Source organism: Ictalurus punctatus, chromosome 5 (assembly GCF_001660625.3).
Source record: "Ictalurus punctatus breed USDA103 chromosome 5, Coco_2.0, whole genome shotgun sequence".
In the NCBI taxonomy this organism is placed as follows: domain Eukaryota; kingdom Metazoa; phylum Chordata; class Actinopteri; order Siluriformes; family Ictaluridae; genus Ictalurus; species Ictalurus punctatus.
This window is the reverse complement of record NC_030420.2, coordinates 29,531,821-29,543,223: the sequence shown is the minus strand read 5'-3', so window position 1 is coordinate 29,543,223 and position 11,403 is coordinate 29,531,821. Positions and strand designations below refer to the sequence as shown.

At 39.2% G+C, this 11,403-nt stretch overlaps 1 protein-coding gene across 1 annotated transcript; it reads right to left on the bottom strand.

Moving 5' to 3' along the window:
• Positions 1–152: 152 nt before the first annotated feature.
• On the bottom strand, positions 153–10,603 carry nras (NRAS proto-oncogene, GTPase). Its single transcript, XM_017468318.3, has 5 exons — positions 10,330–10,603; positions 4,521–4,650; positions 3,686–3,864; positions 1,888–2,044; positions 153–1,725 (listed from the first exon to the last, which is right to left on the bottom strand). Exons 2-5 carry the CDS (start codon positions 4,629–4,631, stop codon positions 1,606–1,608), a joined length of 567 nt encoding a protein of 188 aa, XP_017323807.1. The 5' UTR covers positions 4,632–4,650; positions 10,330–10,603; the 3' UTR covers positions 153–1,605.
• Between the last annotated feature and the right edge of the window lie 800 nt (positions 10,604–11,403).

The window sequence follows — 11,403 nt, the reverse complement described above, 5'->3', positions numbered from 1 at the left end:
CTCCAAGCTCTATTTTAGGCTTGTTCTTACAGCTAAGGCTTGACTGACAAGCACGCCAAGATGTGGGAGAAGGGGAGAGACCCGCATTATGTAAAGATAGAACTGGTGGAATCAAATAAGCAAAAATGATGACAAATTTAATTAAACACTGATCGTTGTTTACAATTAATTTACTAGGAAAAGAATACAGTGGCACATGAAACATCTTTTAAACAACTCAAACGGTCATTGTTGTGACATGACAAGTTAATTTATAGATTTTTGATTAAAGCCATGATGATGGAAAAAAATTAAATAAAAAAAAAAACAGAATAAAACATCAAGCATCAGCAAAGGTGAAGGAAAAAGAATTCCACTAAACAAGAAATCCGTTTTTGGGGGAAAGAAAATACATTTTTGGGAATAAAACACTTGTTTGAGCACCAGGCAATGATCGGATGAGGTTGTTTTGTCCTTGTAGTAAGACAAAGTCATTACTGGCACCACAGTCTGAAATCAAACGAGGATCATATTCCTAGAAAAATGTCTTGTGGGAAACTTCTAAAGGCAGCACATACTTCTGGCCAAATTGAAACACAAACAGAAATACAGCGAATGCATTATGGCACAGCAAGTCTTCAACGTCCTCAAATGCTTCTTTCTAAACACTGCTGAATACCAATCCCACAACTTCCTCAAACCTTAATGCAGTCTGCAGCTTAACCGACATCAGTGAGCAAGCAAAAGTAGAATAGATGAGTAAAGGCACTATAATGCGAGATCTTCAAAGAAACAGATGCCATCATCATCACCCATTGGTCCTTTCTTTGTGAAGTCTGACTAACCTTTATGAAAGAATAAGGCACGCAAGGTAAAAACAAACAAACAAAAAAACCTTAACCTTGATTTTGTTGTTGTTGTTCCAGTGTTTTATGCAGAGTAAAGACATTCACTGCAGCAGCATACAGACGTTTATAATAAAAAATTTTTTTTTTAATTCCTGGAAACAATTGCTGCCTTTCTACTGCTCTCTGAAAGTGTTTTTGCCTCAAAGTCATGGCTAAAAAATGTCGAATGCCCTTGTGAATAACTGACACCACAGATGCTACAACAAGCGAAGATGGAAAATAATACAAGTGGGAGCAGGAATACATAGATAAGAAAAAATCTACCATCAAATGGGTATGCAAATGGACTTTTAAAAAAAAAAAAAAAGGAAGAAAAAAAAGAAGCACTTTTGCCTTCACAGTATTCCTGAGTACTGAACTTACAAATTATAGTCAGGTAAAATTTTAACAGGGAAAGATGCAAGATTTCATCGCTTAATGACTTCAGATAAATGCAGAGGCCAAATGTCGCTTATTGAGCCCCTCTTTTCCATCACAGCAGGCCAATACAGTCCACACAGTGAGCAGGTTTGAAATGATCCCTTTTAGCCAGCAGGGGGGCCCAATGCAGAAAAACTCCACTGCCGAGGCCGGTGAATTCAGGCCACATGAATAAAATGTGATGAAAAATTTGGACCACTTCACAAAGCTTTTCAGTCACAAGTGAGTGGGTGTCAAGTTTTTAGCTGCTGGCCAATGAAATTGCAAGGAATCTCTGTAGACGTGGTGCTTCTCCTGATCACATGACTTCGCAGGAGACTCCAAGACAACCCTGTTTCCTGTCCTCCCTGCTGTTGAGTTTCTTCATGCGATAATGACGGATCTCCCGGACCAAGGTGTAAAAAGCATCCTCAACTCCCTGTGTGTGTGTGTGTGTGGGGGGGGGGAACAAACAAAAATAAACAATCAGCACTCAAAAGTGACCTGAGTAAGACGTGTCTTCAGCTGTGTAGTCCTTTACTTTAAACTTACAAAAAGGAAAAAGACAAGTAATCAACAAAATCCGTCCATTTCTGCTTACCTGTCTGGTCTTGGCTGAGGTTTCTACAAATTCAATGCCGTAGCTCCTGGCCAGTTCCTGAGCCTGCTTGGTGTCGACAGTTCTGGCCAAATCACATTTGTTTCCAACCAGGACCATGGGCACGTCATCAGAGTCCTTCACTCGCTTGATCTGCTCCCTGGAAGGAAGAACTTAATTTAGCAAAGGAAGCAAGTAAGGAAGGAAATGATAAACAGAAGTAATGAAAGAAGGAATTAATTCAATGGGTTAAAAAAAACACTTAAGAAAGGAAGAAAAAAAATATGGAAGTCTATAAGTAAGGAAGTGTAGAAAGAAAGAAAAAGAAAGAAAGTAGTCAAACAGACAGGAGCATGTAGGGAAGTAAAGAAGGAAAGAGTGAAAAGGAAGGAAGGAAGGAATGAAGGTTGAAAGGAATGAAGGAAGGACAGAAGGAAATAGAGGAAGGAAGGAATGAAGGAAATAGAGGAAGGAAGGTTTAAAGGAATGAAGGACAGAGGAATGAAGGTTTAAAGGAATGAAGGACAGAGGAAGGAAGGACAGATGGAAATGGAGGAAGGAAGGATGCTTGAAAGGAGTGAAGGAAATAGAGGAAGGAAGGAAGGACAGAGGGAAATAGAGGAAGGAAGTAAGCTTGAAAGGAATGAAGGAAATAGAGGAAGGAAGGAAGAAAGAAAGGAAATAGAGGAAGGAAGAAAGGACAGAAGGAAATAGAGGAAGGAAGTAAGTTTGAAAGGAATGAAGGAAATAGAGGAAGGAAGGAAGAAAGGAAATAGAGGAAGGAAGGAAGGACAGAAGGAAATAGAGGACGAAAGTAAGTTTGAAAGGAATGAAGGAAATAGAGGAAGGAAGGAATAAAGGAAGGAAGGAAATATAGGAAGAAAGGTTGAAGGAATGAAGGAAATAGAGGATGGAAGAATAAGGAAAGCAGGTATGGAAGCAAGAAAGGGACAGGAGGTATGGAAGTGAGGAATAATGTACAAAAGATAGGAAGTAACTAAGTAATGAAGCAAGTAAGGAAGTACAGACATAAGTAAGCAAGTACAGAAGTAAGTAAGGAAGTATGTAAGTGTGCAAGTAAGAAAATAAAATAATGGAACAAGTAAGGAAATGTTTAAGTTAGTTAGTAAATATAGAAGTAAGAAAGGAAGTATGGAAATTTGTAATGAAAGATAGCAATGAAGGAAATATGAACTGAAGTAAGGAGGTATGAAATAAGAAAGCAAAATAAAGGTGCACAGAATTACAGGAAGAATTAAGACAGGAGGAAAGCCATGAAGGGAGGAAGTAATTAAGTAAAGAACAAAGTACTGAAATTGGGAAGGAAGGAATGATGGATGTAATTAAGGAAGAAAGGAAGTGTAAATAAGGAAGAATGATGATCAGGATGGATTTATTTATTTATTTACTGTTCTTTTAATGCCATGCCAGCATCAGTGGCTATTTTCATGGCAAGATCAAGGAAGGTAAAATGAGGCATTCCAGTAGTCACCATTTCAGCAGTCTCTCAACAACAGCAGCTATATGAGGTCCTTCACTTTAATATTCAATAAGGACTCCAGGATTTTTCATGGTGAGTGATCAGGATGGAAACCGATCGATCACTTGAGTAGGAAGGCAGGTAATTGTTTAGGTATGGCACGATATACTTAGACTCCTCAAACCGGTGTGTGTAATAAATATCGCATAGTGATTCTTACACACAGACGTCTCAACTAATTTGCTACAAGTTCTATGTTTTAGTATAAAAGTCAAACGGATTCGCTGAAATTGCCAATGTAATGCCACACGAATCACCTACCTGTACAAATGCACATCTGCGAAAGACTTGGTGTTGTTGATGGCGAACACGCAGAGGAAGCCCTCGCCAGTCCTCATGTACTGGTCTCTCATGGCACTGTACTCCTCCTGTCCTGCTGTGTCCAGGATGTCCAGCAAACATGTCTCCCCATCGATCACCACCTGCTTCCTGTATGAGTCCTGGACAAAGATCCAGCCATTTCATTAACTAAAACAAGAATGTGGAAAAACAAGCTTGCACTACACTTTGTGTAGACTGACCATTTACTAATGAGCCACTTAACTGCGGTCCTGGGTTTGCAAACAACACTGAAGATCACATCTTTTCACACACATGGCTTAATGGAATTCAGTAAAGCAGGGGCTCTTAACTCCTGACCTGCATAGTTTTTTTCCCCCCCTACTGATGACACGCCTGATTGGTGAATTACTAAGCCCTTAACGAAGCACATATTTCGGTTTTTACTGTCGTATCTCTCAGAAAGCCATGGCTGGGTTCTCAGGTGACGCAATAGAAAAGTGTTCAAGAGATTCTGACGATGGCCAGAGACCACCACTGGCTGTGGTCTCTGGGTGGGAGGGATGGCATTACTCTTTCCCCGGTCAACCATAATGCTACTAAACCAGTCTATGAGCTCACGTATGTGGAAGAGGGTAGACGGTGCGTTCTTTAAACTGTGTTTAGCTGGATAATTTGCAGAGGCACAGTGGTGGCAGTGGTAGCTGTCATTTGATAGGTGAGAGCTAGCCAGTGGGTGGGAACGGAAAGTCTTCGACAGAGGTGCATTAGGTAGATCTGATGTATGCGATTTATGATGTTCCATGCTATGCAGTACCTCTATGGTGGGGTCATATTCGTCCACAAAGTGATTCTGGATGAGCTGGATGGTAAGCGCACTCTTCCCTACACCACCTGCTCCCACCACCACCAGCTTATACTCGGTCATTCTGATGCTGTCGTCTCACCTGCACAAACAAGGGCACAAAACTGGTTATGAACCATGCTGATCATAAAATCCCATCTATCTATTTACAGTAGACCATCTTGGATGTAAAAGATCCCCTCAGACCTCACCCAGTACAAGACAGGAGGTAGGGAAGAGGGGCTAGGTTTCTGACACTGATCTGCTTTGCAAATCAAGCACTCGAAATGAAATTAAAATAGCAGCACACTTAGTAATGGAATGCCATCATTACATAAGGGTTGTAATGGGACACAGGACAAGTCTTATATAATAATAACGCCAAGGAGGCGTGGTGATTTTGCGTCATGGAGTTCTTAATACTGGCTTTCGTCCTTTGCTTATGTCAGACTTAAATTTCCAAAAGTGGTAGAACTCTAAACCTGTTGGTCTCCACTGGGTTTATTAGGAGAATTGTAATATATCATCATATACAAAAGAATCGTGCTAAGAAGTAAAATGCTTGCTGGGTATTTTGCCAAATACACACATTAATGCTAAACCTTCCCACCAAAGATGAGAGTAAAATTCCATCTATTCTCCGTCCGTCCGTCTGTCTGTCTGTCTGTCTGTCTTCTTTGCAACCATCTCTATAATCAATACCTCAAATCACTATCTTCATCTATATTCCATCTCAACCCATCCATCTTTATCCCTATCCATACATCTCTATCCATCCATACCCATCTCATCTTTATCCATCCATTTATCTATCATTCCATCACAATGTACAGTGCCCTCCACTAATATTGGCACCCTTGGTAAATGAGCAAGGAACGCTGTGAAAAATTGTCTTTATTGTTTAAGCTTTTGATATTTTGTTCAAAAAATTCATAAGCATACTCTGCTCTCATGGATATCAATCAATTGTAAACAATAGGTTTAGAAGAGAATTTTTTTTTTTTTTTAATAAATCTGTTAAATATAGGTATGCCACAATTATTTGCATCCCTATGAATTCATATGAGAAAATATTTTTTGAACTATTGATATTTTACATTTCTAGTACACCTGGGTGACTAGGAACAGGAAATTGTTCAACCATGACTTCCTGTTTCACTTCCAGGGGTATAATATGAGGCCAAATTTAGTATTCATAACAATGGGTAAGACCAAGGAATACAGCTGTGATGTTCGGCAAAAGGTTGTTGAGCTTCACAAAATGGGAAGTGCCTATAAGAAAATAGCAAAAGGATTGAAAATGCCCATTTCGCCCATCAGGGCAATAATTACGTTCCAGTCAACTGGAAATGTTATGAATCAACCTGGAATTGGACGTGTGTCTATTTTCTCAACGCACTGTGTAGAGGATGGTTCGAGTGGCCAAAAAATCTCCAAGGACCACAGACAGAATTGCAGAAGTTAGTTGTGTCTTGGGGTCAGAAAGTCTCCAAAACTGCAATCCGAAGTCACCTACATCACCACAAGCTGTTTGGAAGGGTTACAAGAAAAAAGCCTCTACTCTCATCCAAAAACAAACTCAAGTGTCTTCAGTTTGCCAAACACTATTGGAACTTAGGATCGGGTTCTATGGTCAGATGAAACCAAAATAGCTTTTTGGCGATAAACACCAGGGGTGGTTTTGGAGCACACAGAGAGGAAGCCGTACGAAAAAGTACCTCATGCTCATGGTTAAATATGGTGGTGGCTCTTTAATGTTTTGGGGCTGTTTTTCTGCCAGAGGACCTGGACATTTTCTTAGGATACATGGCATCATGGCCTCTATTAAATACAGATATTAAACAGAAACCTGATATTAAACCTGACTGCCTCTGCCAGAAAGCTTAAAATGGGCCATGGCTGGATCTTCCAGCAGGACAATGATACAAAACTTGCATTAAAATAACCACAAAAATGGTTTACTGACCACAAAATCAAGGTCTTGCCATGGCCATCCCAGTCCCTTTACTCGAAACCCATAGAAAACCTGTGGGGTGAACTGAAGTGGAGAGTCCACCAGCCTGGACCTCGAAATTTGAAGGATCTGGAGAGATTCTGTATGGAGGAATGGTCTCAGATCCCTTTCCATGTATTCTCCATCCTCATCAGGCATTATAGGAGAAGACTCAGATGTTGTCTTGGCAAACGGAGGTAGCACAAAGTACTGACTAAAAGGGTGCCAATAATTGTTGCACACTTATATTTAACAAAGATTTTTTTTTGTAAAAACCTGTGTTGTGTTTGCAACTGTTTGATATCCATGATAGCAGTGTATTTTTTGAGAATTGTTTGAGAAAAAGATCAAAAGGTTAAAAGTAAAGAAAATTTTTCCCAGCCTTCTTTGCTCATATTTACCAAGGGTGTCAATATTAGTGGAGGGCACTGTATATGTCCCATCTATATTTTATCTCCATCCAAAAATATCTATCCACCCATCCCTATTTCCATTATTATCCCATTCAACTCTATCCATCCAGCCCACTTCATCTATTTGTCCATCACCATATCCCCATCTCCATCTATACATTTCTATCTCCATCCATTGATCTCTATTCTTCTATCACAATGTCCATCTCCCATCTATATCTCTATCCACCAATCCATATTTCCATCTTTATACAATCATTCATCTCCATCTAGCCTACTCCATCTTTGTCTATATCCATCCATCACCATCTCTACATCCATCTCCCCATCTCGATCCCTATCCATCCTTCTCTCTTTCCATCAATCCATTTTGATCTCCATTCAAACTTCTCAATCTCTATCTCCATTCTTCCTTATCTGTCTCCATGCATCCATCCCTCTCCATCCACACATTTCCATCTCTATCCAGCCATCTCTCTCATTCCACTCTTCTGTATCTCCATCTCCCTCTATCCATCCTTTCATCCCTACCCAACCAATAAACTATCCATCACCATCTCCATCCACCCATTTCAATATCCATTCATTGTTCTCTATCTGTCTCCATCCATCCATCTATCTCCATTCATCCTTCTCCATATCTATTTCCATCGACCCATTACTATCTCATTCCACCCTTAACCCTCTTACTCCTAAGTTCCCACAGTATTATGTCCCATAACCCCATATTCCCCAGAGAAACAGCACGCCAACCCTGAGTTCCTGGGCCAATATCAACATTTTAATTTTAACATTTTTAGGCCTTGAAACAACTTATAATAATGTATTTGTGTAATATTACTTTAAAAATGAAGCAGTTCAGTGTTTTTACTAAACTTAGAGCACAATTCTTAACTAGAGAAATTACGAAAAAATGCTAGCTAAAATCCTTATACTCATTTAGAAGTACCATACGAGCATCAGCGGGGTCAATGCCTTTGAATAAATTTAAGTAAATAATAAATAAATAAATGCATTTTAGCGCCAAAAGTCAAGTTTCTGGTGATAATCAGACCAGCAGGCAGTGTTTTCACGGATGCACAGAGATGGTCAGGTTATGACTCCAGACCCCTGCAGTGTCAGTCTCACTGGTTGATGCTGAAGATGAAGACGGATCAGGGTCTGAATCAGGAGAGTTTGCGTCTCTATCAGTTTCGGTTTCAACATCGCCTGAACTTTCACTGCTGTCGCTATCTGGAATCCTCGCTCTCGCCTGTGTAACTGTGTATGTTTTCTTTTTTTTTCACTGTTTTAGATGTACCTGTGTTCACTGTAGGTGTAACTTTAGCTGGAACACGATTAGCTTTTCGCTTTGGCATTTTTAGTTCACTTCTACTATTACACCAATATTCACGCTTGGATCAGCTTCATCGTAATGCCGGCGTAATAACGTAATCACGTCGTGACGTCATCCACCTTCTGGGTCAAAAAATAATAATTAAATAAGTAAGGAATCATAGCAGAGTAATGCCGGTACACTGGCCTTACGGGGATAACGTTTACACTGTAAATCCTCTATATCGGCCTTACGGGGATTTGGCATAGACGACCAAGCCGGTTTTTCGGCCATACGGGGTAAGAGGGTTAAGTATCTCCATCTCCCTCAAACCATCCATCCTTTCATCCCATTCCCAACCATTAGCCAATCTTTATTACCATCACTATTTCCATCTCAACTACTCATCTCCAATCCACCCATCTATAAAAAAAAACTATTAAAAGACTGGCGGCGGGCCATAAGAATCCGAAAAGTATGATGCTCAGCAGAGTGAATTATGAGTTGATATGAAACTACCAAACCAGACCACAGAATCAGATAAGACAGTTATTTCACTCTGCTTGTACTCAAGTTAAATGGCAGCAAATCTGGTAATGTTATGTCTGGGTGGATTACATAATGTTATATAATTGATCAAATAAACAACAACCATCACCACCAAACCAGAAAACTATGATTGTTAAAGAACATTAAAAGATATAATGTCCCTTCCAACTGGCTTTACTCAATATTTTCTGTGGTATAATTTCCAAAATGAATTGAGTGCTTTTCCCATGTTACACACATTAGGACTAGTCCAAGCTCTGACTTACTGTATTCTGAGTTATAATAAAAATCCTGCTACCTCAAGGGGTGCTGTAGTTGTGATAAGATATATGATTGTTATGATAAGATATTACATCATGGTACACCTTTCTGAGTGTATGGTGGGTTTTACTTGTAGTTCATGCACCATCAGTCAAAGCACCTCAAAGAAAAAAAAAATGCAATGACTTTTGCCCACGTCAAAATTTATTATGTCCAAATATATACAACTTCGTAAATGTTATTTTTAATGCCTTGTACATATATTTGTACACCTTGTTGAGACACCTAACGTACCCAAAAGGTGTACATGTTCGTTGAGGAAGAAAAAAAAACATGCTATGTGGCAGCCACGAGCACCACGAGAGTGCCACTGCTTTCTGCCTGAACTGAGCTGAGGAACAATTTGGAACCGACTCCGATTCCGAGTCCACGTATTAGGAATCGACTGAGTCGACTCATTGCAACTTTTTGATTCCAAAACAAAACTACCGAGCAGGAAAACATAGCGAACACACCATACCGATCAATAGTATGCAAACCAAGGGATCTCAATATATTCAAAAACGTAATATGCTGCTATTCATTAAAGACTGCCGTTTTATTTAGCAACGTTAACTTGGAGAGTTCATGCTAGCTAAATTAACTTTGCTAGCTCATTTGGGTGGGTAGCTTTAAGATGACTTAAAATTTGCGATTTTTATGTTATTTCTTTATAAAACTTGTATTTTGCTGTACATTTTGATTCCCAAAATAATAACTTGGTGCCAGACTGTGGTGTGGCGCGAAACATTTGTCAGAATCTCGTACTTTCTCACACATATATAAAAAATCGACTCCATAGAGATAGAGTCGATTCTTACGTTCTTATGATTGGATCAAAGAATCGATTCCTCATTTGGATCGGCTCCCAGCCGTAACAGACTCTATAGCCTTGTTTAGCTTTGTATTTCCATTGTCATGTGATACTAGCTTTTAACTCTTATAACAGCAGATCTGAAAGCAGACGTTTAAAATGCCATTGGGTTGAAAAGTAATTAATAAGACCGGAGTTATTCAGTAATGCCCAGTGCAAACCAAAGGCCAAAAAATGACCTAGGTGAATCACTAGCTAATCGATTGAACCACGTTAGCTCGTTGATAAGCTAACTACAGTGTAGATGAAACAAGTCTCATGTTTCTGAAATCATAAACTTCGCCTTTTTTATTGTAAAAGCTAAGCGAACACATAAATCGTCTAGAAATGCAACTCACCAGTGAAGCCTGCAGATCTCCCACTCCCGGCTGTTAGCTAGCTTCTAAATGCTAATTAGTTAATCTTTCTACAAAGAATCATGTTTCTCCATTTAGCTATCAGGACCTTTTAGTTATAATATGGGTAATACAATAAATTAACTGACAATATGAAACGAGTGTACAGATTTCAAATGTATATGAAATAATAATCTCGTTTGTAAGTTTAAAGTTGGCTGGACAGGTTTTTCCCAGAACTAGCAGCGTTTTTCTTTCACACCCATATTTATCAAACTCCGCCTCCTACGTTAGGATTGGCCATAAATCCAGACTGGTTGCGCGCAAGAACTACTGGCCAATCATAGCCCAGAAAATTACCTACTACTAGCCAATCCTACAACCAAAGGCGGGGCTTCATAAAAATACGGGTGGAAAGCACATAACCTAAATCTCTTAAATGTTGGGTGTACTTCCTGGTAGTTGGTTCTGCTTCTTCTTCGGCTTTTAATGGACCATTTTGGTGGTTTACTTTAACGGATCTTTTAAGAAGACTGCCATCTGTTCTGCTGGAGGAGGATAACGATAACGTTAATGAAAACGATGATGATGATGATGATGATGATGATGATGATGATGATGATGATTATTAATGAGAACATATATTGATGAATACAAATAACTTGTTTTTAAAAAGTGTGTATATATATATATATATATATATATATATATATATATATATATATATATAAATAATACATCATATATATTATATAACAGTTGTTTTAAAATGTTTAATATCTTTTGAACCGCTAATCCAATCTGTATGCTTTAAAAAGTCCCGTAAAGTGGAGATTCTCAGCTTTCCGGTGATATCACATTTTCTCAGTTGGACTTTGAGATGCTCCGTAGTGAATGCGGACACGTCATGGTTACGCTATGACATTCTGCAGCATTGATTCGTCAAGGAAACCCATGCAGTTCCTCTGAGCCAAACAGGAAACGGCTATTGCTGCTTGGTCCAACCCTGTGTGTGGGACTAAGCAGCAACAGATGTGTCTTTTAAATGAGGGAAATTCCTCATTTGAGAGACACGTT